Source organism: Coregonus clupeaformis, chromosome 40, assembly GCF_020615455.1.
Source record: "Coregonus clupeaformis isolate EN_2021a chromosome 40, ASM2061545v1, whole genome shotgun sequence".
NCBI classification, from domain to species: Eukaryota; Metazoa; Chordata; class Actinopteri; order Salmoniformes; family Salmonidae; genus Coregonus; species Coregonus clupeaformis.
The window spans coordinates 23,358,602-23,385,831 of NC_059231.1; the positions used below are offsets into that span (position 1 = coordinate 23,358,602).

The following is a 27,230-nucleotide window of genomic DNA, read 5'->3' on the forward strand; positions in this document are numbered from 1 at the left end:
CACACAGGTGTGGTTCCTGAGTTTAAGCAATTAACATCACATCATCCTTATGGTCATGTATAAAAATGCTGGGCAGGCCATTATTTTGGCTACCATGGCTATGCCCCCTGACAATGCCCCCATCCACAAGGCACAAATGGTTTGATGAGCATGAAAATGATGTAAACCTTATGCCATGGCCGTCTCAGTCACCAGATCTCAACCCAATTGAACACTTAGGGGAGATTCTGGAGCAGTGCCTGAGACAGTGTTTTCTACCACCATCAACACAACAGAATGGTGTCGCATCCCTCCAATAGAGTTCCAGACACTTGTAGAATCCATGCCTAGGTGCATTGAAGCTGTTCTGGCTCGTGTTGGCCCCACGCCCTATTAAAACGCTTTATGTTGGTGTTTCCTTTATTTTGGCAGTTACCTGTAATTTCGTTCTAGGCGAGGAACTACGCTGTATTTTAAAGGTTCAAGGGGAAATGTCTCCACCTCGTGGTTAAAAAAACTGAAACATGCAGATATACTGAAGGACAATCAACTTTTCAAGCTTGTGCCTTGCCTTGATTCAAGGTAAATTATTTGTTTACATATATGGCTTTTGAACACACTTTTCTTTCACATCAGGACATTTTCACAAATCTAACATGGAGCTGAAAGTATTTGACTTTGATCCTTTTGTAGATTCACTTTTCTACAACTTGATTGGAGTCCACCTGTGGTAAATTCAATTGATTGGACATGATTTGGAAAGGCACACAACTGTCTACATAAAGTCCCACAGTTGACAGTGCATGTCAGAGCAAAAACCAAGCCATGAGGTCGAAGAAATTGTCTGTAGAGCTCCAAGACAGGATTGTGTCGAGGCACAGATCTGGGGAAGGGTACCAAAAAATGTCTGCAGCATTGAAGGTCCCCAAGAACACAGTGGCCTCCATCATTCTTAAATGGAAGAAGTTTGGAACCACCAAGACTCTTCCTAGAGCTTGCCGCCCGGCCAAACTGAGCAATCGGTGAAGAAGGGCCTTGGTCAGGGAGGTGACGAAGAACCCGATGGTCACTCTGACAGAGCTCCAGAGTTCCTCTGTGGAGATGGGAGAACCTTTCAGAAGGACACCCATCTCTGCAGCACTCTACCAATCAGGCCTTTATGGTAGAGTGCCAGACGGAAGCCACTCCAAAGTAAAAGGCACATGACAGCCCGCTTGGAGTTTGCCAAAAGGCACCTAAAGGACTCTCAGACCATGAGAAACAAGATTCTCTGGTCTGATGAAACCAAGTTGAACTCAAGCGTCACATCTGGAGGAAACCTGGCACCATCCCTACGATGATGCATGGTGGTGGCAGCATCATGCTGTGGGGATGTTTTTCAGCGGCAGGGACTGGGAGACTACTCAGGGTCGAGGGAAAGATGAACGGAGCAAAGTACAGAGAGATCCTTGATGAAAACCTGCTCCAGAACACTCAGAACCTCAGACTGGGGCGAAGGTTCACCTTCTAACAGGACAACGACCCTAAGCACAAAGCCAAAACAATGCAGGAGTGGCTTTGGGACAAGTCTCTGAATGTCCTTGAGTGGCCTTGCCAGAGCCCGGACTTGAAACCGATCTAACACCTCTGGAGAGTCCTGAAAATAGCTGTGCTGCAACGCTCCCCATCCAACCTGACAGAGCTTGAGAGGATCTGCAGAGAAGAATGGTAGAAGCTCCGCAAATACAGGTGTGCCTAGCTTTTAGCGTCATACCCAAGAAGACTCAAGGCTGTAATTGCTGCCAAACGTGCTTCAACAATGTACTGAGTAAAGGGTCTGAATACTAAAGGGTCTGAAATGTGATATTTCCCTTTTTTTATTTTTTTATTTTTATGTATAAAAACCTGGGGATTGTGTGTAGATTGATGAGGGGGGAAAAAACAATTTAATCCATTTTAGAATAAGGCTGTAACGTAACAAAATTTGGAAAAATTCAAGGGGTCTGAAATCTTTCCGAATGCACTGTATGCAATCAGGATTAAACACAGAGAAAACAGTTGCTCCTGCTATATTTGAAGCTCATATAGTGCACATTGGATTGCATTGCAGGGATCTGTGTCCCAATTTCACTTTCCAAACTGCTGCAGATAGCCTCCGTCATTGGATCCCAGGCATCAGGGGACAACACTCTTTGGTCAGACCCCTGAATATAGGTTTTTTCCTCCTCTGACAGCAGTGTGTGTGTGTGTGTGTGTTTGTGTGTGTACGCGTCTCTGTGTGTGTGTGTTTCCATTTGCAAGCATGTACATGTTTGTGTTATTATAATCAGCAGCTAGATAGACTGTGGGACAGTTTTTGGCACACTAAATATGCAAGTTTAATGTATAATATTCTCAGACTTTAAAGAAATAGCTACTGTAATTCTCTGCCCTATAAAACATAAAAACATACAATGTGCAATTATCTGTTATTTCAAGGCTTTTCCCGAATTGTGATATAAAAGGTGTCTCTTTTGCATCAAGATCAATATTTTATCACAGATATCATGTCCATGTTTCAAGCTTGGCCAGCTACTTATTGCTCTAACAAAAACCATCAGTTCTCCCAACGGTCACAGTCTTAAAGCTCAGTCCAATATGCGGAAGCTCTCAAGATCCACTCGACCCACTCCCAGTGAGCTTACAGACCCCAAGGTCTCTCTTCCTGTGGTGCTCTTGGAGCTGTAGACAATCCTCCACAGTTTCCCCAGTTTTAGGCTGCTGCTCCTGGGTTTGTATGGCCAGCCTGGTGCCTTCTGAATGGATCCACTTGGAGTTTGCTAACACATCCATCTTTAGCCCCAGTCTGTATTACCTGCTCCACTTCTGTCTCTGGGTCTATAGACCCAGCCTACTCCACTCTCCTCTAGGAAGGGCCTCTCTCCTGCTGTGTCTGAAAGTCCTGTCTGCTCCCTCCTCTCTTTCTCAGCTCCTCTCTGTCACTCTCTGTCTGTCTGGTTCTACACGGCCAAGTCATCTGGTCGGACCCGGCTGCTGGTGCCGCTGGTCTTGCTGAAGCGGCGTTTGTCTTTCAGGTAGCTGGCGTGCAGCAGGGATGGTGCGGAGCACCCGTTGGCCATCTCCCCTGGCATCTGGGTGTAGCTCATTCTCAGGAATCCTCCCTCCCCTTCCAGGTCGTCATGGGAATGATGGCGCTCAGTGGCCATGTTGATGGAGTTCTGCTGGTGTGCCATCCTGTTGTTGAAGGGGTGAGAAGGCATGGGGTTCATGGGGGTCATCGTCCCCGACGATGCCAGGCACTGGCTGAAGTCAGGGGGAGGGCTGCAGCCCGGGGAGTTGTGATTGGGCGGGGTGTCGGGGTCCCTGGTGACGACGATGGCCACAGCGTTATGGGTGTGGTTTTTGAGGGCGGCGTGGTTGCGCTTGCACTTCCTGATACGCCTGTAGGCCAGGTGGTAGAGCTCAACCACAGAGAGGAGTAGGGAGACACCAGACACCACCAGCATGAAGACGATGAACACGTTCTTCTCTGTGGGCCTGGACATGTAGCAGTTGACTGGGTTGGGGCAGGGCCAGGCCTTGCAATGGTACAGAGCCCTGAGGAAGACTCCATAGATCATGTATTGGACCACGATGAAGGTCACCTCCATCACTGTGCGGATCAGAATGCTCAGAATGTATGTGGATAACAGTGCTCCCCGCAGACGAACCTGCCCTGATGCCTGCAGCACCTTCCCACAATCCCTCTGCTGGAGGTACGCCTTCTCCCCTGATACACTCCCCCCCTCTCCTCTCTCCTCCATCTTCTCCTGCTCCCTCCTCCTTTGTTTCTCATCCCTCCGCACTATGTGCATGGCGTGGCCCATGTAGATCAGTGACGGTGTGGATACGAAGATGATCTGTAGGACCCAGTAGCGGATGTGTGCGATAGGAAACGCCTGGTCATAACAGACGTTGGTACAACCGGGCTGCTGGGTGTCGCACAGGAAGTCACTCTGCTCGTCTCCCCAGGAGGACTCTGCGGCCGTGCCCAGCACCAGGATCCTGAAGATGAAGAGGACAGTGAGCCACACCTTCCCCACTGACGTGGAATGTTCCTGAACCTCCTCCAGGAAGTTCCCCAGGAGACTCCAGTCCCCCATCACTACTGCTCACTGGTCACTGGCACACATCTGAGAGAGGAGAAGAGGGAGAGAGAAAGAGATAGGGGCAGGGTGAGGGTAAAGGGAGAGAATGGAGAAAAGATAGAAAGATAGGGAGTGAAGAAGAAAGAAAATAGGGAGAGAAAAGAAAGGAGAAACAATGTATATTATGATAAACCATGACAGCCTAGAGACTCTCCATTATCCTGGTGATAAAATGACCAGTGTGTGCGTGTGGCATGGTATGCACGTATAAATAGCCTGTGATTGGCCTGGAGACTGGACACGACACAAATGCCTGAGATGGAATCTTTTCCCACGACACACACAAACATACTGTATATTTAAGGGCATTTCAAAGTAAATAGTGAGGTTGTTTCTGAGAAATGATATACAGCAGTTAGATGTTTGTATTACTATTCCTGACACTGACACATTATAACCAGACAGAAAGGGTGAGGGGCCATAGGGCAGGACAAGGCTAGGAGCTAGTGGCCCCTAATGGTACAAATAGAATGGAATTCTGTGCCCCTGACCTAACTCTACAATCTCATTAATCTCCTGCATATTGTCCAGAGCACAGCAACGGTCATTGGTCACCATGTTTGTACCGGTTAATTGACGCCTTTGATGTTCACTCTCTCTACACTTTTGTCTCTCCGTTCCACTCCTCCTGTGATTTGTATCAGAGTGTTTGTGTGTGCCGTTGCCCCCTGGCCGCAATATGAGTGAGAGTTTGTTGTATCTAATGTCCCTATAAGGCATCTCAGCAGACAGCTTTATGGGTGTCATAAACATCCCAATCATCGAAGGGTTAAACCAATCCATCAGTCCTCAACAGGACACATCAGAGAGACAGTAATGAGAATTGTGTAAATATATACCCAGAGTACGATTTAGGGTGGCAATGAGTGACTAATAAGAAACGAGTTAGAGCAGAAAGAATGACGGCAGAGAATGAGCAGTCAGAGGTTATTCCAATATTTCAGCCTCAGACTGGTATCACGAAGTACTCACTAAGTGAACTGATCTACATTTTACTACAAATATTAAACAGGTGAAAACAAAGACGGCCTACAACCCCCCTCCCCCCTCCCCCCTCCAACACACACACACACACACACACACACATACGACCATAAGAGGTTTGGCAGTACATCTCTCGCTCTAGAGTTGGCCAAATTAGAACCCTTAAGAGAGAGGTCCCTTTTGAGTGGCTTTCTTTAGGAAATCATGTTGTTTGGGATTGCTTCCTCTGAGAATAAGAACAGGAAGTTGAGGAAAGGAGACATAGACTGAGACCGCTCAGCCCTCTGCAACCGATGGAGATATCCGCTCTGTTCCAATTCTCAGCGTAGCTAAGATTCCGTTCCCACCACGACATAGCCTGTGTGTGTGTGTGTGTGTGTGTGTATCCAGACAGACTGACAGACTAATTACTGCTCCCGTCACGGGTCTGTACCCCCGTGCTCCTGCTTCTACCTCTCATCCCTCTGAGCGACCATGCCAACTCTGTCTGGGAACAACAACAAAAAAACGGTCAAATAAGATCAAGTCTCCATTTCGCATTGCGCCCCAACAGATCCACAGATGACGCAATCTCTATTGCAGTCCACACTGCCCTTTCCAACCTGGACAAAAGGAACACCTACATGAGAATGCTGTTCATTGGCTACAGCTCAGCTAAGGACCCTGTGACTGAATACCTCCCTCTGCAACTGGATCCTGGACTTCCTGACAAGGGTAGGCAACAACACCTCAGCCACGCTGACCCTCAACATGGGGGTGCATGCTTAGTCCCCTCCTGTACTCCTTGTTCACCCACGAATGCGTGGCCACGCACGACTCCAACACCATCATTAAGTTTGCTGACAACACGACGGTGATAGGCCTGATCACCGACGGCGATGAGACAGCCTATAGGGAGGAGGTCAGAGACCTGGCAGTGTGGTGCCAGGACAACAACCTCTCTCTCAACATGAGCAACACAAAGGAGCTGATCGTGGACTACAGGAAAAGGAGGGCCGAGCACGCCCCTATTCACATCGACGGGACTGTAGTGGAGAAGGTAGAGAGCTTCATGTTCCTTGGTGTCGACATCACTAAGGACCTATCATGGTCCAAACACACCAACACTGTCGTGAGGAGGGCACGACAACGCCTATTCACCCTCAGGAGGCTGAAAAGATTTGGCATGGGTCCTCAGATCCTCAAAAAGTTATACAGCTGCACCATCAAGAGCATTCTGACTGGTTGCATCACCACTTGGTATGGCAACTGCTCGGCATCCGACCGCAAGGCGCTACAGAGGGTAGTGCGTACGGCCCAATACATCACAGGGGCCGAGCTCCCTGCCATCCTGGACCTCTACACAAGGCGCTGTCAGAGGAAGGCCCTAAAAATAGACTGTTCTCTCTGCTATGCATGGCAAACGGTACCGGAGAGCCAAGTCTGGGACCAAAAGGCTCCTTAACGAGATTCTACCCCCCAAGCCATAAGACTGCTGAACAGTTAAACAAATGGCTACCCGGACTATTTGCATTGACCCCCTTATTTTATTCTTATCTATTCTTATTTTTTGCACTGACTCACTTGCACAGGCTCAATCACTGACTAACCACACACACACACACATTCTACACTGACACTCCAACACACACACATGCATATTGACGCCACACACACAAACATTCACATTCCTTCACACAGGGCTGCTGCTACTTTATGTTTATTATTCATGCATAGTCACTTTACACACAGAATGACGAACTTTAACAAAATATGACCTCACCACTTTGAGCAAAGTTCATCTGAACATACCATAACTTGTGTTGACTAACTAAACACAACACTAGTGTATGTAAACGTCTGGCCTCATATTGGTACTAATATTGTATTGTTGGCCAGCCAGGTTACACAGCCAACAGGTTGTGTTGTAAACAGGTGAGGAAACCCTTTTGTCAGACCAGTCTGGTAGGAAAACGACTGTTTTAACTCCTACCTCCTGCCATTGTGAAGGCCCTTCCTCTAGTCTAGGCTGGCTACTCCTCAGTTCTTTGTGGCTCGCTGTACACACATTATCTGATCGCTACCCAAAGCTTTGATGACAGTTGGATGTAGAAAGGCATGTTCTGGCACTGATTTTTGAAAGGACCCCATGGCGCTATAAAAATCCATGTAATATGGTCTAACAATGACTAATCTCTGAACTCAATTAAATAAAATTACTTTGCAAGCAATTATAGAGCATGGAATTTAAGAACTCCTAGTTGGGAAGAGGCCTAATTTGATATTGTTGAAAAATAAAGGAAAAGGAGGGAGGTGGAGAGGAGTTGTTAAAAAAAAGTGGTTGGCTAAAAGGGTTTGGTTCAAATCCAAAGGGGAGGGGTGCCCTTTCTGCCCCTGGAAAAATATGTTGAATAACAAAAACAACAACAGTCTTGCATATGTGTCATTACTTCAACAGAATTTCCAGTGATTTGTCCTGATGTACACGTAACCACTTGGTAGCTGCCCATCTTTGCCGTCACATCTGAGATTGTTCTATTCCATTCCTGGGTGCCCAGTAATAAATAGGGATTTACTGTAATACACTGTACCCACTGGTAGCACCATGGATAATCTGTACACCGTCATAGCTGTCATATTGGTTTATAATATCTGTCTCTGAGAAATTGACACTTTGGCTATGAGGTATCTAACATTGCGCACACCGGGCATAGCACACCACTCAGATATGTCTCTGGCATTGATCAGAGCACAGGGGACATTACAGAAGGACGCACCCGTGGTAAGGACTGTTCAACATTGGTCTGATTGGAATCCATGCTACAGGACTGCCACCGCATTTAGCCACAGTAAGGTGACTGGAAACATGGACTAGTACAAACAGACCAGCTATGACCTCCATAAGTCAATCAAAGAGGCAAAAAGACATTACAGGGACAAAGTGGAGTCGCAATTCAATGGCTCAGACACGAGACAGATGTGGTAGGGACTACAGATAATCATGGATTATAAAGGGAAAACCAGCCCCAATCTCTGTAGCCAACGTGAGTAGAACGTTTTAACCCTCGCAAGGCTGCGGGCCCGGACTGCATCCCAAGCCGCGTCCTCAGTGCATGCGCAGACCCGCTGGCTGGAGGGTTTACAGATATATTCAACCTCTCCCTATCCCAGTCTGTTGACCCCACTTGCTTCAAGATGTCCACCATTGTTCCTGTACCCAAGCAAGCTAATGTAACTGAACTAAATGACTATCGCCCTGTAGCACTCACCTCTGTCATCATGAAGTCCTTTGAGAGGCTAGTCAAGGACCATAGCACCTCCACCTTGCCTGACACCCTAGACCCATTACAATTTGCATACTGCCCCAACAGATCCACGGATGAGGCAATCGCTGTTGCACTGCACACTGCCCTATCCCACCTGGACAAGAGGAATACCTATGTGAGAATGCTGTTCATCAACTACAGCTCTGCTTTCAACACAATAGTGCCCTCCAAGTTCGTCAATAAGCTCACGGCCTTGGGTCTGAATTCCTCCCTGTGCAACTGGGTCCTACACTTCCTAATGGGCCAACCCCAGTTAGTGAGGGTAGGCAACAACTAGGGTTGTCACGATACCAGTATCGCGATACTACGATACCTGATTTTCCATGGCAAAAAAGAAAACACAAAGCAGACTAAACTATTTGGTCCTTTAAAAACCTACTTTATGTAAAATGTTGTGTGCTACAACTTAGAAAATAAACGTAATTCTGGGTGACAACATAAGGCTGCTTGTTTCCAACATTAGGACTGTTTTCCTCAGGAAATTCAGTCCGCTTCATGTGTTGTTTCCTTGCCACGATACCTCTTAGTATTGCGATACTGACCAATCGTAATCTGACCAATTGGAATCCATGCTTCAAGATTGTTTTAAATCACACGGACTGGGATATGTTCTGGGTTGCCTCTGAGAATATCATTGATGTACACACTGACACGGTGACTGAGTTCATCAGGAAGTGTATAGGGGATGTTGTTCCCACCATGACGATTAAAACCTATCCAAACCAAAAACCGTGGAACAAATGGCAGTATTCGTGCAAAACTATATGGTCGAGTACAAATAGTCCAGTTATGCCCTCCGTAAGGCAATCAAACAGGCAACATGTCAGTACAGAGACAAAGTGGAGTCGCAATTCAACGGCTAAGACACGTGGCAGGGACTCGACAATCACGGATTACAAAGGGAAAACCAGCCACGTCACGGACACCGATGTCTTGCTACCGGATAAGTTAAACACCTTCTTCGCCTGCTTCGAGGAAAACACAGTGACGCTACCAAGGACTGTGAGCTCTCGTTCTCTGTGGCCGATGTAAGACATTTAAGCGTGTTAACCCTCGCAAGGCTGCCGGCCCAGACGGCATCCCTAGCCGCGTCCTCAGAGCATGCGCAGACCAGCTAGCTGGAGTGTTTACGGACATATTCAATCTCTCCCTACCCCAGTCTGCTGTCCCCACTATCACCCCGTAGCACTCACTTCTGTCATCATGAAGTGCTTTGAGAGGCTAGTTAAGGATCATATCACCTCCACCTTACCCGACATCCTAGACCAAATGCAATTTGCATACAGCCCCAATAGATCCACAGATGACACAATCGCCTTCGCACTGCACACTGCCCTATCCCATCCCAAAGAGAAATACTTACACTACATGTATGTGGACACCTGCTCGTCGAACACCTCAATTCTAAAATCATGGGCATTAATATGGAGTTGGTCCCCCCTTTGCTGCTATAACAGCCACTCCTCTGGGAAGGCTTTCCACTAGATTTTGGAACATTGCTGCAGGGACTTGCTTCCATTCAGCCACAAGAGCATTAGTGAGGTCGGGCACTGATGTTGGGCGATTAGGTCTGGCTCGTAGTCTGCATTTCAATTCATCCCAAAGGTGTTCGAAGGGGTTGAGGTCAGGGCTCTGTGCAGGCCAGTCAAGATCTTCCACACTGATCTCGACAAACCATTTCTGTATGGACCTCGCTTTGTGCACGGGGGCATTGTCATGCTGAAACAGGAAAGGGCCTTCCCCAAACTATTGCCACAAAGTTGGAAGCACAGAATCATCTAGAATGTAATTGTATGCTGTAGTGTTAAGCTTTCCCTTCACTGGAACTAAGGGGCCTAGCCCGAACCATGAAAAACAGGCCTAGACCATTATTCCTCCTCCACCAAACTTTACAGTTTGCACTATGCATTCGGGCAGGTAGCGTTCTCCTGGCATGCGCCAAACCCAGATTTGTCTGTCGGACTGCCAGATGGTGAAGCGTGATTGATCACTCCAGAGAACGTGCTTCCACTGCTCCAGAGTCCAATGGCAGTGAGCTTTACACCACCCCAACCGACGCTTGGCATTGCACATGGTGATCTTAGGCTTGTGTGTGGATGTTCGGACATGGAAACCGATTTCATGAAGCTCCCAACGAACAGTTCTTGTGCTGTTGTTGCTTCCAGAGGTAGTTTGGAACTCGGTAGTGAGTGTTGCAACCGAGGACAGACGATTTTTACGCGCTACGTGCTTCAGCACTCGGCAGTCCCGTTTTGTGAGCTTGTGTGGCCTACCACTTCGCAGCTGAGCCGTTGTTGCTCCTAGACATTTCCACTTCACAATAACAGCACTTACAGTTGACCGGGGCAGCTCTAGCAGGGCAGAAATTTCACGAACTGACTTGTTGGAAAGGTGGCATCCTATGACGGTGCGACGTTGAAAGTCACTGAGCGCTTTGGTACGAGCCATTCGACTGCCAATGTTTGTCGATGGAGATTGCATGGCTGTGCTCGATTTTATATGCCTGACAGCAATGGGTGTGGCTGAAATAGCCAAATCCACAAATTTGAAGGGGTGTCCACATACTTTTTAGTGTAGTAAGAATGCTGTTCATAGACTACAGCTCAGCCTTCAACACCATAGTACCCTCCAAGCTCATCATTAAGCTCGGAGCCCTGGGTCTGAAGCCCGCTCTGTGCAACTGGGTCCTGGACTTCCTGACGGGCCGTCCCCAGGTGGTGAAGGTAGGCAACAACACCTCCACCACGCTGATCCTCAACACGGGGTCCCCACAGGGGTGTGTGCTCAGCCCCATCTTGTACTCCCTGTTCACCCATGACTGCGTGGCCATGCACGTCTCCAACTCAATCATCAAGTTTGCAGACGACATGACAGTGGTAGGCCTGATTACCAACAACGACAAGGTTTAGAGCCCTGGCGGAGTGGTGCCAGGAAAATAACCTCTCCCTCAACATAAAAAAAAACGAAGGAGCTGATCGTGGACTACATACAGGAGACCGAAGAGGGAGCATGCCCCCATCCATATCAACAGGGCCGCAGTGGAGAGGGTCAAAAGTTTCAAGTTCCTTGGCGTGCGTATCACTGAGGACCTGAAATGTTCCCACAACACAGACACCGGGATGAGGAAGGCACCACCTTTCCAGAAATAAGTCTCTCACTATTGCCGCTTGCTACAGACCCCCCTCAGCCCCCAGTTGTGCCCTGGACACCATAGGTGAATTGCTTGCCCCTCATCTATCCTCAGAGTTCGTACTGCTTGGTTACCTAAACTGGGATATGCTTAACACCCCGGCCGTCCTACAATCTAAACCCACTGCACTGAGGCTTGGAAACACTGTCACCACCGGTAAATCTACGATAATCGAGAATTTCAATAAGCATTTTGCTACGGCTGGCCATGCTTTCCATCTGACTACCACCACCCCGGCCACCAGCTCTGCACCCTACGCTGCAACTTGCCCATGCCCACCCCCCACCCCGCTTCTCCTTCACCCAAATTCAGATAGCTGATGTCCTGAAAGAACTGCAAAATCTGGACCCCTACAAATCAGCTGGGCTAGACAATCTGGACCCTTTCTTTCTAAAATTAGCCGCCAAAATTGTCGCAACCCCTATTACTAGCCTGTTCAACCTCTCTTTCATATCGTCTGAGATCCCCAGAGATTGGAAAGCTGCCGCGGTCATCCCCCTCTTCAAAGGGGGTGACAGTCTAGATCCAAACTATTACAGACCTATATTGCCGCATTCTTATTGGCAGACTAAATAGCCTTGGTTTCTCAAATGACTGCCTCGCCTGGTTCACCAACTACTTCTCAGATAGAGTTCAATGTGTCAAATCGGAGGGCCTGTTGTCTGGACCTCTGGCAGTCTCTATGGGGGTGCCAGAGGGTTAAATTCCGGGGCCGACTCTATTCTCTGTGTATATCAATGATGTCGCTCTTGCTGCTGGTGACTCTCAGATCCACCTCTACACAGACGACGCCATTTTGTATACAGTGGGGAAAAAAAGTATTTAGTCAGCCACCAATTGTGCAAGTTCTCCCACTTAAAAAGATGAGAGATGCCTGTAATTTTCATCATAGGTACACGTCAACTATGACAGACAAATTGAGAAAATAAAATCCAGAAAATCACATTGTAGGATTTTTTATGAATTTATTTGCAAATTATGGTGGAAAATAAGTATTTGGTCACCTACAAACAAGCAAGATTTCTGGCTCTCACAGACCTGTAACTTCTTCTTTAAGAGGCTCCTCTGTCCTCCCCTCGTTACCTGTATTAATGGCACCTGTTTGAACTTGTTATCAGTATAAAAGACACCTGTCCACAACCTCAAACAGTCACACTCCAAACTCCACTATGGCCAAGACCAAAGAGCTGTCAAAGGACACCAGAAACAAAATTGTAGACCTGCACCAGGCTGGGAAGACTGAATCTGCAATAGGTAAGTAGCTTGGTTTGATGAAATCAACTGTGGGAGCAATTATTAGGAAATGGAAGACATACAACACCACTGATAATCTCCCTCGATCTGGGGCTCCATGCAAGATCTCACCCCGTGGGGTCAAAATGATCACAAGAACGGTGAGCAAAAATCCCAGAACCACACGGGGGGACCTAGTGAATGACCTGCAGAGAGCTGGGACCAAAGTAACAAAGCCTACCATCAGTAACACACTACGCCGCCAGGGACTCAAATCCTGCTGTGTCCCCCTGCTTAAGCCAGTACATGTCCAGACCCGTCTGAAGTTTGCTAGAGTGCATTTGGATGATCCAGAAGAGGATTGGGAGAATGTCATATGGTCAGATGAAACCAAAATATAACTTTTTGGTAAAAACTCAACTCGTCGTGTTTGGAGGACAAAGAATGCTGAGTTGCATCCCAAGAACACCATACCTACTGTGAAGCATGGGGATGGAAACATCATGCTTTGGGGCTGTTTTTCTGTAAAGGGACCAGGACGACTGATCCGTGTAAAGGAAAGAATGAATGGGGCCATGTATCGTGAGATTTTGAGTGAAAACCTCCTTCCATCAGCAAGGGCATTGAAGATGAAACGTGGCTGGGTCTTTCAGCATGACAATGATCCCAAACACACCGCCCGGGCAACGAAGGAGTGGCTTCGTAAGAAGCATTTCAAGGTCCTGGAGTGGCCTAGCCAGTCTCCAGATCTCAACCCCATAGAAAATCTTTGGAGGGGAGTTAAAAATCCGTGTTGCCCAGCGACAGCCCCAAAACATCACTGCTCTAGAGGAGATCTGCATGGAGGAATGGACCAAAATACCAGCAACAGTGTGTGAAAACCTTGTGAAGACTTACAGAAAACGTTTGACCTGTGTCATTGCCAACAAAGGGTATATAACAAAGTATTGAGAAACTTTTGTTATTGACCAAATACTTATTTTCCACCATAATTTGCAAATAAATTCCTTACAAATCCTACAATGTGATTTTCTGGAATTTCTTTTCTCATTTTGTCTGTCATAGTTGACGTGTACCTATGATGAAAATTACAGGCCTCTCTCATCTTTTTAAGTGGGAGAACTTGCACAATTGGTGGCTGACTAAATACTTTTTTTCCCCACTGTACTTTTGGCCCTTCATTGGACACTGCGTTAACAAACCTCCAAACGAGCTTCAATGCCATACAACACTCCTTCCGTGGCCTCCAACTGCTCTTAAACGCTAGTAAAACAAAATGCATGCTCTTCAATCGAACGCTGCTTGCACCCACCCGCCCGACTAGAATCACTACTCTCGGTGGGTCTGACTTAGAATATATGGACAACTACAAATACCTAGGCATCTCCAATCCAAGTTAAATCTAGAATCGGAAGACTCACATTAAGCATATCCAATCCTATTTCGCAACAAAGCCTCCTTCACTCATGCTGCTAAACATGCCCTCGTAAATACTGACTATCCTACCGATCCTTGACTTCGGCGATGTCATTTACAAAATAGCTTCCAACACTCTACTCAGCAAGTTGGATGTAGTCTATCACAGTGCCATCCGTTTTGTCACCAAAGCCACATATACTACCCATCATTGTGACCTGTACGCTCTCATTGGCTGGCCCTCACTACATATTCGTCGCCAAACCCACTGGCTCCAGGTCATCTATAAATCACTTCTAGGCAAATCCACGCCTTATCTTAGCTCATTGGTCACCATAGCAACACCCACCAGTAGTATGCGTTCCAGCAGGTATATCTCACTGGTCATCCCCAAAGCCAACATCTACTTTGGCCGCCATTTCTTCCAGTTCTCTGCTGCAAATGACTGGAACATTCTGCAAAAATCTCTGAAGCTGGAGACACTTATCTCCCTTGGCTGAGAAGCAACCCCACACATGAATGGTCTCAGGATGCTTTAATGTTGGCATGACACAGGACTGATGGTAGCGCTCACCTTGTCTTCTCCGGACAAGGTGTTTTCCGAATGCCCCAAACAATCGGAAAGGGGATTCATCAGAGAAAATGACTTTACCCCAGTCCTCAGCAGTCCAATCCCTGTACCTTTTTCAGAATATCAGTCTGTCCCTGATGTTTTTCCTGGAGAGAAGTGGCTTCCTCGCTGCCCTTCTTGACACCAGGCCATCCTCCAAAAGTATTCGCCTCACTGTGCGTGCAGATGCACTCACACCTGCCTGCTGCCATTCCTGAGCAAGCTCTGCACTGGTGGTGCCCCGATCCCGCAACTGAATCAACTTTAGGAGACGGTCCTGGCGCTTGCTGGACTTTCTTGGGCGTCCTGACGCCTTCTTCACAACAATTGAACCTCTCTCCTTGAAGTTCTTGATGATCCGATAAATGGTTGATTTAGGTGCAATCTTACTAGCAGCAATATCCTTGCCTGTGAAGCCCTTTTTGTGCAAAGCAATGATGGCGGCACGTGTTTCCTTGCAGGTAACCATGATTAACAGAGGAAGAACAATGATTTCAAGCACCACCCTCCTTTTAAAGCTTCCAGTCTGTTATTCTAACTCAATCAGCATGACAGAGTGATCTCCAGCCTTGTCCTCGTCAACACTCTCACCTGTGTTAACGAGAGAATCACTGACATGATGTCAGCTGGTCCTTTTGTGGCAGGGCTGAAATGCAGTGGAATTTTTTTTTGGGATTAAGTTCATTTTCATGGCAAAGAGGGACTTTGCAATTAATTGCAATTCATCTGATCACTCTTCATGACATTCTGGAGTATATGCAAATTGCCATCATCAAGACTGAGGCAGCAGACCTTGTGAAAATTAGTATTTGTGTCATTCTCAAATCTTTTGACCACGACTGTAGTAGTATTTACAGTAGTCTATACATACATGGACATTGACTAGACCTGGGCCGCAGAGCAACCAGGCTATAGTCCATAGAGATGACACGGCTAGCAAACTGCATCACTAGTGTGTGGTGGTGACTGGTGTCCTAATTCAGGGCAGGTACAGACCCAATAGCAGCAACAGCAGGGCTGACAAAGCCACCGGAATGAATGAAGTGTGTTCTCTCCACGCAAGGCAGGGCAGGCAGCAACACAACAATAATAAATCCTGTCCGATGCCTCTCCCCTCCTCTCCTCTCCTCTCCTCTCCTCTCCTCTCCTCTCCTCTCCTCTCCTCTCCTCTCCTCTCCTCTCCTCTCCTCTCCTCTCCTCTCCTCTCCTCTCCTCTCCCCTCCCCTCCCCTCCCCTCCTCTGCCTGGGCTCAAAGCATTGCCTTAGAGGGCAGTTAGTGATTTTCCAGCTGGAGATCCACCACTCCATTCATGGGACTGATCTCTACAACTTATAGCTGTCTTGTAAAACGCTGACTGTATGACTTTTTTCTGCCTTAACCAGTGCCATTTAACAAGTGATGACTCATTTGAAAACCCTAACCCACAACCTCAAGCATTGAAGACTGGATAAAGGATGAACTATCTACAAGGAGCTTTGCTTAGGTAGCCACAGGTATCTATAGTAGACTGCCACAAGAGTAGTATCAGAACTGGACAGTCTACCTTATTGAACTATATGAGACTACATATCTATGTAGAACTATCCTGAGTTTCCGCAGAAAATTATTGCCTCACACTGAAAAGTAAAAGATAAACTTTACACAGACTTGAGAGAAATCAGTCTTGCTCCAAAACATTAACCCCTCGATCCCCTTTCCAAATTCTTCCCATCACAACCCCCTCTCCCACCTCCCTCACCATAATCCCATCCCCAATTTCTCCCTCCTCTCCATGTATCCACCAGACAGGAACAACAGGGGTCAGGGTTGATTTACACATTGTCCATTTACTGCTCTCATCACTAGTCTGACCCATAGACATTAAAACCAGTAGATAGTGATAGCACTGACGTCATCAACGTATTCCTAGGGAAAACTCCTGATGGCGCATGAATTTGAAGCGCGCCATATTGCTGAATGCCACCAAAAAAATCGCTAAGGATCATGGTGAAAGTGGCCGTAACTAGCAAAGGATCATGGTCGATGTAGACGTTTTCATCATGCCTGAGAGAGTCAACTCAGTCTACCGGTCGTGATTGGTCTGTGTCAGCACGTGGTTCTGTATGACGACAAATGTAGTAGTCAGAATGATCACTATTTAATGAAATATCTTGATTTGTAGCGATCTTTAAAATAATTCACTGTGGGGATTGAACTTGATCATAATAAACTAATTTTAAAGGTCAAAATATATATATATTTTTTTGGGCTGTTCTGGTAATCGTAATTTTCATAGGCTTTCTAGGGTAGACCAGGGCTTTTGGCACCGCTAGGTTGCTACGCAGTAGCCAACCAGCAGAGCTCCACGCTCCACTGGCGGCCTGGTCTGATGAGTGACGCGCACCCTTTCTGTCCCCATAGAGGACAACAATATATAAAATACTATGCCTTCAGATAGTATTCATACCCCTTGACCTTTTCCACATTTTGTTGTGTTACAGCCTGAATTTAACATTTTGTATCACTGGCCTACACACAATGCCCCATAATGTCAAAGTGAAATTATGTGTTTAGAATTTTTTACTAATTAATAAAAACTGAAAAGCTGAAATGTCTTGAGTAAATAAATATTCTACCCCTTTGTTATGGCAAGCCTAAATAAGTTCAGGAGTAAAAGTTATCTTAACCTTTTTACTGCAGTGGGCTAAATCACACAGTGTTTATTGGTTGTCTTAAACAAATCTACTTTGAAACGAAAGTATACACCTCACACACATGGTTATGGCCTTAACATAAAGAAGACACCTGTACCATGTCAGATATAGAGTTGAAATGTATTTCATTTTGAGTTTGCGTCCCAATATTACACTATCTATACATCACAGAACACTGAAATATAACAAAACCGTTTGACATAGAAACAACGGATTTTCAGCAAAAATAATAATAATATGTTGATTAATTATGAAATTATGAAAAAGATTAATAACATTCCACCCATGATGCCACTAGAGGGCGATTTGGTCATTTGACTGCAGGAAAGGTCTACCAAGTCACATAATAAGTTGCATGGACTCTGTGTGCAAAAATAGTGTTTAACATTCTCTTTGAATGACAACCTCATCTCTGTACCCCACAATTATCTGTACGGTCCCTCAGTCGAGCAGTGAATTTCAAACACAGATTCAACCACAAAGACCAGGGAGGTTTTCCAAAGCTTCGCAAAAAAGGGCACCTATTGGTAGACAGGTATAAATAAATAAAATACAGACATTGAATAACCCTTTGAGCATGGTGAAGTTATTAATTACACTTGGATGGTGTATCAATCACCCAGTCATTACATTTTTAATTTTAGTCATTTAGCAGACGCTCTTATCCAGAGTGACTTACAGTTAGTGAGTGCATACATTATATTTTTCATACTGGCCCCCTGTGGGAATCGAACCCACAACCCTGGCGTTGCAAACGCCATGCTCTACCAACTGAGCTACATCCCTACCGGCCGTTCCCTCCCCTACCCTGGACGACGCTGGGCCAATTGTGCGCCGCCCCATGGGTCTCCCGGTCACGGCCGGCTACGACAGAGCCTGGATTCGAACCAGGATCTCTAGTGGCACAGCTAGCACTGCCTTAGACCACTGCGCCACTCGGAAGACAGGCATCCTTCCTAACTCAGTTGCCAGAGAGGAAGGAAACCGCTCAGGGATTTCATCATGAGGCCAATTGTGACTTTAAAACAGTTACAGAATTTAATGGCTGTGATAGGAGAAAACTGAGGATGGATCAACAACATTGTAGTTACTCCACAATACTAACCTAAATGACAGAGTGAAAAGAAGGATGCCTGCACAGATTTTTTTAAATTCCAAAACATGCAAATACTGCAAGAAATGTGGCAAAGCAATTATCTTTTTTTCATGAATGCAAAGTGTTATGTTTGGAGCAAATCCAATAAAACACATTACTGAGAACCACTCTCCATATTTTCAAGCATAGTGGTGGCTGACTCATGTTATGGGTATGCTTGTGATCATTAAGGACTGGGGAGTTTTTCAGGATAAAACATAAACGGAATGGAGCTAAGCACAGGCAAAAACATTGAGGAAAACCTGAAAACTTGAAAATGAAAAAAACATTTGAGGAACATTGAGGAAAACCTGAAAACTTGAAAATGGCTGTCTAGCAATGATCAACAACCAACTTGACAGAGGTTGTAACTTGATATTGTACAATCCAGGTGTGCAAAGCTCTTAGAGACGTACCCAGAAAGACACAGCTGTAATTGCTGCCAAAGATGATTATAAAACGCATGGACTCAGGGGTGTAAATGAGATGTAACTGATGTAAATGAGATATTTCTGTATTTAAATTTCAATAAATTTGCAAACATTTCTAAAAACATGTTTGCACTTTGTAATTATGGCGTATTGTGTGTAGATGGGTGAGACAAAAAAATCAATTTAAGCCATTTTGAATTCAGGCTGTAACAGAACAAAATGTGGAATAAGTCAAGGGGTATGAATACTTTCTGAAGGCACTGTATATTTATATATATATATACACAGTATATACAGTGCATTCGGAAACTATTCAGACCCCTTCACTTTTTCCACATTTTGTTACGTTACAGCATAATTATAAAAAATAAAAAATCCTCATAATTCTACACACAATACACCATAATGACAAAGCGAAAACAGGTTTATTCAATTTATTCAAAATCTTTAAGTTATTATGGACTGTTGTTTCTCTTTGCTTATTTGATCTCTTGCCATAATATTTACATTTTAGCAGACGCTCTTATCCAGAGTGACTTACAGTTAGTGAATACATTTATTTTTATACTGGCCCCCCGTGGGAATCGAACCCACAACGCCATGCTCTATCAACTGAGCTACATCCCTGCCGGCCATTCCCTCCTCTACCCTGGGCCAATTGTGCGCCGCCCATGAGTCTCCCGGTCGCGGCCGGCTGCGACAGAGCCTGGATTCGAACCAGGATCTCTAGTGGCACAGTTAGCACTGCGATGCAGTGCCTTAGACCACTGCACCACTCAGGAGACATAATAATATGGACTTGATCTTTTACCAAATAGGGCTATCTTCTGTATACCACCCCTACCTTGTCACGACACAACCGATTGACTCAAACGCATTAAGAAGGAAAGAAATTCCACAAATTAACTATTAGCAAGGCACACCTGTTAATTGAAATGCATTCCAGGTGACTACCTCATGAAGCTGGTTGAGAGAATGCCAAGAGTGTGCAAAGCTGTCATCAAGGCAAGTAGCTACTTTGAAGAATCTCAAATATAAAATACATTTTGATTTGTTTAACGCTTTTTTGGTTACTACATGATTCCATATGTGTTATTTCATAGTTTTGATGTCTTCACTATTATTCTACAATGTAGAAAATAGTAAAAATAAAGAAAAACCATTGAATGAGTAGCTGTGTCCAAACTTTTGACTGGTACTGTATATATATATATATATATATATATATATATATATATATATATGACTACGACTTTACCACAGCATCTTCAAAAGATTCAGACAGTCACTTAGAGTAAGAGCCATAAGTTTACACTGAGAGATTCCAGGCCATGCTGTGTTTAGATGAAACTCTTTAAGTCATAGTGAAGAAGTGATATGCCTAATGCATAAACTACGTATTAGTGCCATTATGTATGGCTAAAAGGGTCAACTTTGTCAGGTGGTATACCCTATGTCTGGTTGGGAAACAGAGGAGTGCAATGTCCTGTGTCTATGTTACCATACAGTGGAGAAAAAAAGTATTTAGTCAGCCACCAATTGTACATGTTCTCCCACTTAAAAAGATGAGAGAGGCCTGTAATTTTCATCATAGGTACACGTCAACTATGACAGACAAAATGATAAATTTTTTTCCAGAAAATCACATTGTAGGATTTTTAATGAATTTATTTGCAAATTATGGTGGAAAATAAGTATTTGGTCAATAACAAAAGTTTCTCAATACTTTGTTATATACCCTTTGTTGGCAATGACACAGGTCAAACATTTTCTGTAAGTCTTCACAAGGTTTTCACACACTGTTGCTGGTATTTTGGCCCATTCCTCCATGCAGATCTCCTCTAGAGCAGTGATGTTTTGGGGCTGTCGCTGGGCAACACTGACTTTCAACTCCCTCCAAAGATTTTCTATGGGTTTGAGATCTGGAGACTGGCTAGGCCACTCCAGGACCTTGAAATGCTTCTTACGAAGCCACTCCTTCGTTGCCCGGGCGGTGTGTTTGGGATCATTGTCATGCTGAAAGACCCAGCCACGTTTCATCTTCAATGCCCTTGCTGATGGAAGGAGGTTTTCACTCAAAATCTCACGATACATGGCCCCATTCATTCTTTCCTTTACACGGATCAGTCGTCCTGGTCCCTTTGCAGAAAAACAGCCCCAAAGCATGATGTTTCCACCCCCATGCTTCACAGTAGGTATGGTGTTCTTTGGATGCAACTCAGCATTCTTTGTCCTCCAAAAACGATGAGTTGAGTTTTTACCAAAAAGTTATATTTTGGTTTCATCTGACCATATGACATTCTCCCAATCCTCTTCTGGATCATCCAAATGCACTCTAGCAAACTTCAGACGGGCCTGGACATGTACTGGCTTAAGCAGGGGGACACGTCTGGCACTGCAGGATTTGAGTCCCTGGCGGCGTAGTGTGTTACTGATGGTAGGCTTTGTTACTTTGGTCCCAGCTCTCTGCAGGTCATTCACTAGGTCCCCCCGTGTGGTTCTGGGATTTTTGCTCACCGTTCTTGTGATCATTTTGACCCCACGGGGTGAGATCTTGCGTGGAGCCCCAGATCGAAGGAGATTATCAGTGGTCTTGTATGTCTTCCATTTCCTAATAATTGCTCCCACAGTTGATTTCTTCAAACCAAGCTGCTTACCTATTGCAGATTCAGTCTTCCCAGCCTGGTGCAGGTCTACAATTTTGTTTCTGGTGTCCTTTGACAGCTCTTTGGTCTAGGCCATAGTGGAGTTTGGAGTGTGACTGTTTGAGGATGTGGACAGGTGTCTTTTATACTGATAACAAGTTCAAACAGGTGCCATTAATACAGGTAACGAGTGGAGGACAGAGGAGCCTCTTAAAGAAGAAGTTACAGGTCTGTGAGAGCCAGAAATCTTGCTTGTTTGTAGGTGACCAAATACTTATTTCCCACCATAATTTGCTAATAAATTCATAAAAAATCCTACAATGTGATTTTCTGGATTTTTTTTCCTCAATTTGTCTGTCATAGTTGACGTGTACCTATGATGATAATTACAGGCCTTTCTCATCTTTTTAAGTGGGAGAACTTGCACAATTGGTGGCTGACTAAATAATTTTTTTCCCCACTGTATGTGCCTGTTTAAGGTGGCAGACATGGTCCTTGACCTGGATTTTTAAGGTCTGTCTAAACAACTGTAGAAACAAAACATACCATGCCACCGTATGGCACAGTTTGCATTTTAAATCAATTCATACAAGCCTCTGCCAACTGCACTTTATAACGAGACAACAGTAAACATGCCGTCCCCAACAAATGATGCAGCGCCCTACTTGGGCCAATAAGTGTAATTTTGTAAACGATCTCTATTGCAAGACGCATCATTCACCCAAGATTCGTAAAAATTGGGCCAGTGGTGTCTGAGATCGTGTGTGACAAATGTACATACAGTTGATTGCTCTAGTGCCCCCGTTTGAACAATCAGTGTAATTTAGTAAATGCCGGATCTCTATGGCAACACAAATCATTCACCCAAGTTTCGTCAAAATCAGGCCAGTGGTGTCTGAGATATTGCATTGGTTAAGCTAGACTCATATCCCTGAGCATGTGTGCCAAATTTCATCACTCTGAGTCGAACAGATCAAGAGATATAAACATGTGCCCGTTATAGAACCACCGTGAGGTCAATATGAATGTTCTTGCATATGTTGAGTCTTGACAGTGTTTGCAACCTGTGTACCAAATTTTGTCACAATACCAATATCCTTGACTGATATATATGCATATATGTGCCAGACCATGCCCACGTGAGTGTTTATTGCTCAATAGTGGCCATGTTGTTTTAGGTACTAGTCTGGAAAATATTGCATTGAGAGAACTTTGTCCATTGATGCCACATCAAGTTTCATGCAGATCGGTCTTTCGGTGCCTGGAGAGTAGCGTTTTAAGAGTTTTTCACAAAATTAAAATGACAGAAAATCCATCGGGGCCAACCTTATGGCAAATCTGTTCCTTGTGAGGAGAGGGACCTATGTACCGAATTTCATGATTTTAGGTCAAACGGGGTGAGGCGCGTGACCTTTCAAAGTTTGCATTTTCAATCTCTTGTTATAGTGCCAATTAGTGTAATTTTTCTTATGGCAGATCTTTATGGCAAGATGCATCATTCACCCAAGTTTCGTCAAAATCGGGCCAGTGCTGTCTGAGATATCGTGTGTGACTAAAGTACGAACAAACGTACTAACTTACTAACAGACAGAGACAAATCCACAGTCCCCTCCCCGATTTCATCGTGGGGGACAACAAAATATCCTCACCAATAACAGTCCCGCTTGCATATACTGTGCAGTGACAGCTTAGCAACAGTGGCACAACTTCAGAGACATATTAAGAAAACATAAAATCCCCCTCCTCCCACCTCTCTCTATGAAGTCCCAGCACACTGCTTGGTGTACCATTGGAGAACAAAGAGGTTGGGTAAGGATGCGACACCAACCCTGACATAAGGCAGGTGCACAAGCGTTGTTTTGGTTTTAACATGGATGCCAGGTGGGCCTTTTATCTGACAAAAACACTCCACAGTTGTTTAGTAGGTGGCCTGAAACATGAGAGAAAAAAAGGTATAAATGGAGAGAAAGAGGGGAATAAATAAAGACAAAGGAGAAACAGAAAAAGTCGGCATGCACTAGCTTGAAATACCTCCTCAGAGACAGCAGACATATTGGTACCTAGACAAAGACTGGCCCTGTCTTTTGAACTTGCATGTGACCAAGCACCAAAACATACACAGGCCGATATACAGTACATATACACAGTTTATTAGGTACACCATGTTCACGAAAATGTTTCGTAGCTTGCTATATAAAGCAGGCAGACATGCATCGAGGCATTCAGTTACTGTTCGATTAAACATTAAAATGGGCAAAAACGAGTGACCTAAGTGACTTTGAGCGTGGTATGATGGTCGGCGCCAGGCGCGCCGGTTCCAGTGTCTCAGAAACGACAGTGTCTAGGGTTTACCGAGAATGATGCGACAAACAAAAAACATCTAGTCAGCAGCAGTCCTGTTGGCGAAAACAGCCATTGATGAAGGTCGAAGGAGAATGGCAAGAATCATGCAAGCTAACAGGCGGGCCACAAACAGGCAAATAACAGCGCAGTACAACAGTGGTGTGCAGAACGACATCTCAGAACGCACAACTCATCGGTCCTTGTCACGGATGGGCTATTGCAGTAGATGACCACACCGGGTTCCACTCCTATCAGCTAAAAACAAGAAGAAGTGCCTCCAGTGGGCACGCGATCACCAACACTGGACAATTGAGGAGTGGAAAAAATCTCCTGGTCTGACAAATCCTGGTTCCTGTTGCGTCATGCTGATGGCAGAGTCAGGATTTGGCGTAAGCAGCATGAGTCCATGGATCCATTCTGTCTGGTGTCAAAGGTACAGGTTGGTGTCGGTGGTGTAGGGAATATTTTCCTTGCACACGTTAGGTCCCTTGATACCAATTGAGCAACGTTTCCATGCCCCGAAGAATTCAGGCTGTTCTGGAGGCAAAGGGGGGTCCGACCCGGTACTAGATGGGTGTATCTAATAAACTGGCCAATGAGTGTATATGAGACATCAACTGTTTAAGGTCTGAATGGCCCTCCTCACTAAACACATTGACTATTAACCGACTTAGTTTAGCCATGGAGGGGTAGGGGTGGGGTGGGGATAGACCCCCTGGGTGAGTTGGGGGAAGGCAGCGGGAGACGGGGGAGAAATACTTCCTAAAATACAGAGTGGGTTAGTCACCTGCCACACGACTGCTACTTATAGAGCAGCGAGCCACCAGCAGGCCCTGAGGACTGGGGAGCCACCAGCAGGCCCTGAGGACTGGGGAGCCATATATCAGTCACCGTCTCACCCCACCAGACACCACGCAGCTAGCCAGATCATCTGCTACCTTACATGGAGGTCTGTCTTCTCATCTGCCACTAACTGTACACAGACCCACAGCCCTGTTATGAGCTATTGTTTTAACTGCACAGTGTTACACTGGGTCGCTCAGCCCAGACACCAGCCTGTTGCCGGAGGGGAAGACTATTGATGTTTGATTATCAAGTATAGTACCTGCATTAAAGTTTAGTTTTAACATAACATTTTCATTGCAGGTATTACATATAATTATAGTTTGATTATAAAGTTGAGTTGCTGTATGCTTTGCCTTCGGGAAGTAAATTCATATTTACTGTGGTTATCAGGATTATCAAATTGGATTTCATATTTTCATGTCACTAGTTTATTTCAGAGGAAGAGGTAGAGAGTGAGGTGATAATCAGTAGCATGCAGAACAGAGACCAGGTGTCTTGATGTTTCCTGTAGTTATCTCTTCACTTTTCAAAGGTTCTTCTAGTAAACAGGGGTGTGTCAGACCATCGGATGTTTGTGCAAAAGGTTAGCATCAATGTTATAACAGTCTTTCTTATCAATAGAATCCCTATTTCTAGCTGCACCGCAATGCATGCTCATGGTCAGTGTCTGTTTTCTCTGTCTTGTGTTTAGAAATGATAGGAAGTGAAGATCGCCCATCTCTGTCTGGCTGCCCAGGGGCCCTGACCTGAAGGGGTCCCCTATTGATTTGGTTAGTCACTCTCACTCAAATGTCATTAAAATAAGTAATGGCAAAATGTGTAGAACTGCAGGAAATAAACTTTAAAACATAACATTTTCTCTCCTCCATCAAAAGGGAGGCCACTAAACATTTTTGGCCAACCAAATCTCACTTAGGGTCCCCAAAAGGCTAGATCCAGCCATGGTCATGAGACTATGCGTCTATAGGTAAACAAAGAGATGAAAAATGTACATATCTGTCATCTCATCTCATTTAATGCCGAATTGGTGAATGTTTTGTATTTGTTAATGATCATGTTTTGATATTTCATGCATGCAATCTTATGTCAAGCCATCCAATCTGATGACTTGTCGTTGTCTTGTAAATTATTGTAGATTTAAAATGGTGTTGTAGCTGTATGAATAACCTTCATGAAAGAAACATTTGTTAATATAAGGACATCTACTGCTCTAAGAGACCCATGTTATCTTAGACAGTGGAACAGTGGAGTCGTTTGTTAAAATATATTTGTCTCTGGAGCTGCTGGCTGGCTGAGTCAGTGTTGAGCGAGAGAGTGAGACTAACACACACTATAACCCCTATAAATCGTCCCTACACTCTTCTCTGTGACAGATACCTCACTGCTATGGACCAGCGCCCTGTCAATGCTCTGTCTCAACTAGTAACAAACAGAGACACTGGGTATGATGCTTTAGTGGCACAGCAACTATATAGTATGAATACAAGAGACAGATGTTAATAGAATACCTCTATAAAACCCTCACACACACTCAGTGAGTGACAGCTGTGTGAGTCCTGATAGCCCTGAGTGCACCTATGAAAAGGGACTAATTACGACTGATCCATTTCCACAAGTTTCCTGATCTACTTTGAAGTGCCCTTCCTATGTTTGTGCGTCCCATCGAGGGTGATGTGGTGGTAAATTACCTGTTCTTGCTGCAGATGGTGATGGCTGTCAGTGCTGAGGAAGAGGGTCCTAGCTGCTTCCCATAAGGGTCTTCCCCTCAGACTGATGGAGTGGTGGAGGGCGGATGGGACCGGGTTGTAGAGGAGTGGTGACCTGGTGGGATGATTGGAGATGGGACCGGGCCGTAGAGGAGTGGTGACCTGGTGGGATGAGTGGAGATGGGACCGGGCCGTAGAGGAGTGGTGACCTGGTGGGATGAGTGGAGATGGGACCGGGCCGTAGAGGAGTGGTGATCCGGTGGGATGATTGGAGATGGGACCGGACCGTAGAGGAGTGGTGACCTGGTGGGATAAGTGGAGATGGGACCGGACCGTAGAGGAGTGGTGACCTGGTGGGATAAGTGGAGATGGGCTGGGTCGGAGGACAGAGGTTGGTGGAGATCAGTGATGCTGAGTCGTACCTCTTGCAGACACACCGTTAGATGTCATCAACAGGAGCTGGGTAGAGCAGAGAAGAGTAGAATTTCTGTAGAGTAGAGTGGAGTAGGATCTCTGTAGTGTAGAGTGGAGTAGTGCTGGAGCTCTG

At 45.4% G+C, this 27,230-nt stretch overlaps 1 protein-coding gene across 1 annotated transcript; it reads right to left on the bottom strand.

Annotated features, from left to right (window-relative positions):
• Window positions 1-1,920: 1,920 nt before the first annotated feature.
• LOC121571647 (gap junction alpha-5 protein-like) lies at window positions 1,921-27,230 on the bottom strand. Its single transcript, XM_041883237.1, has 2 exons — window positions 26,666-27,230; window positions 1,921-4,130 (listed from the first exon to the last, which is right to left on the bottom strand). Exon 2 carries the CDS (start codon window positions 4,098-4,100, stop codon window positions 2,958-2,960), a length of 1,143 nt encoding a protein of 380 aa, XP_041739171.1. The 5' UTR covers window positions 4,101-4,130; window positions 26,666-27,230; the 3' UTR covers window positions 1,921-2,957.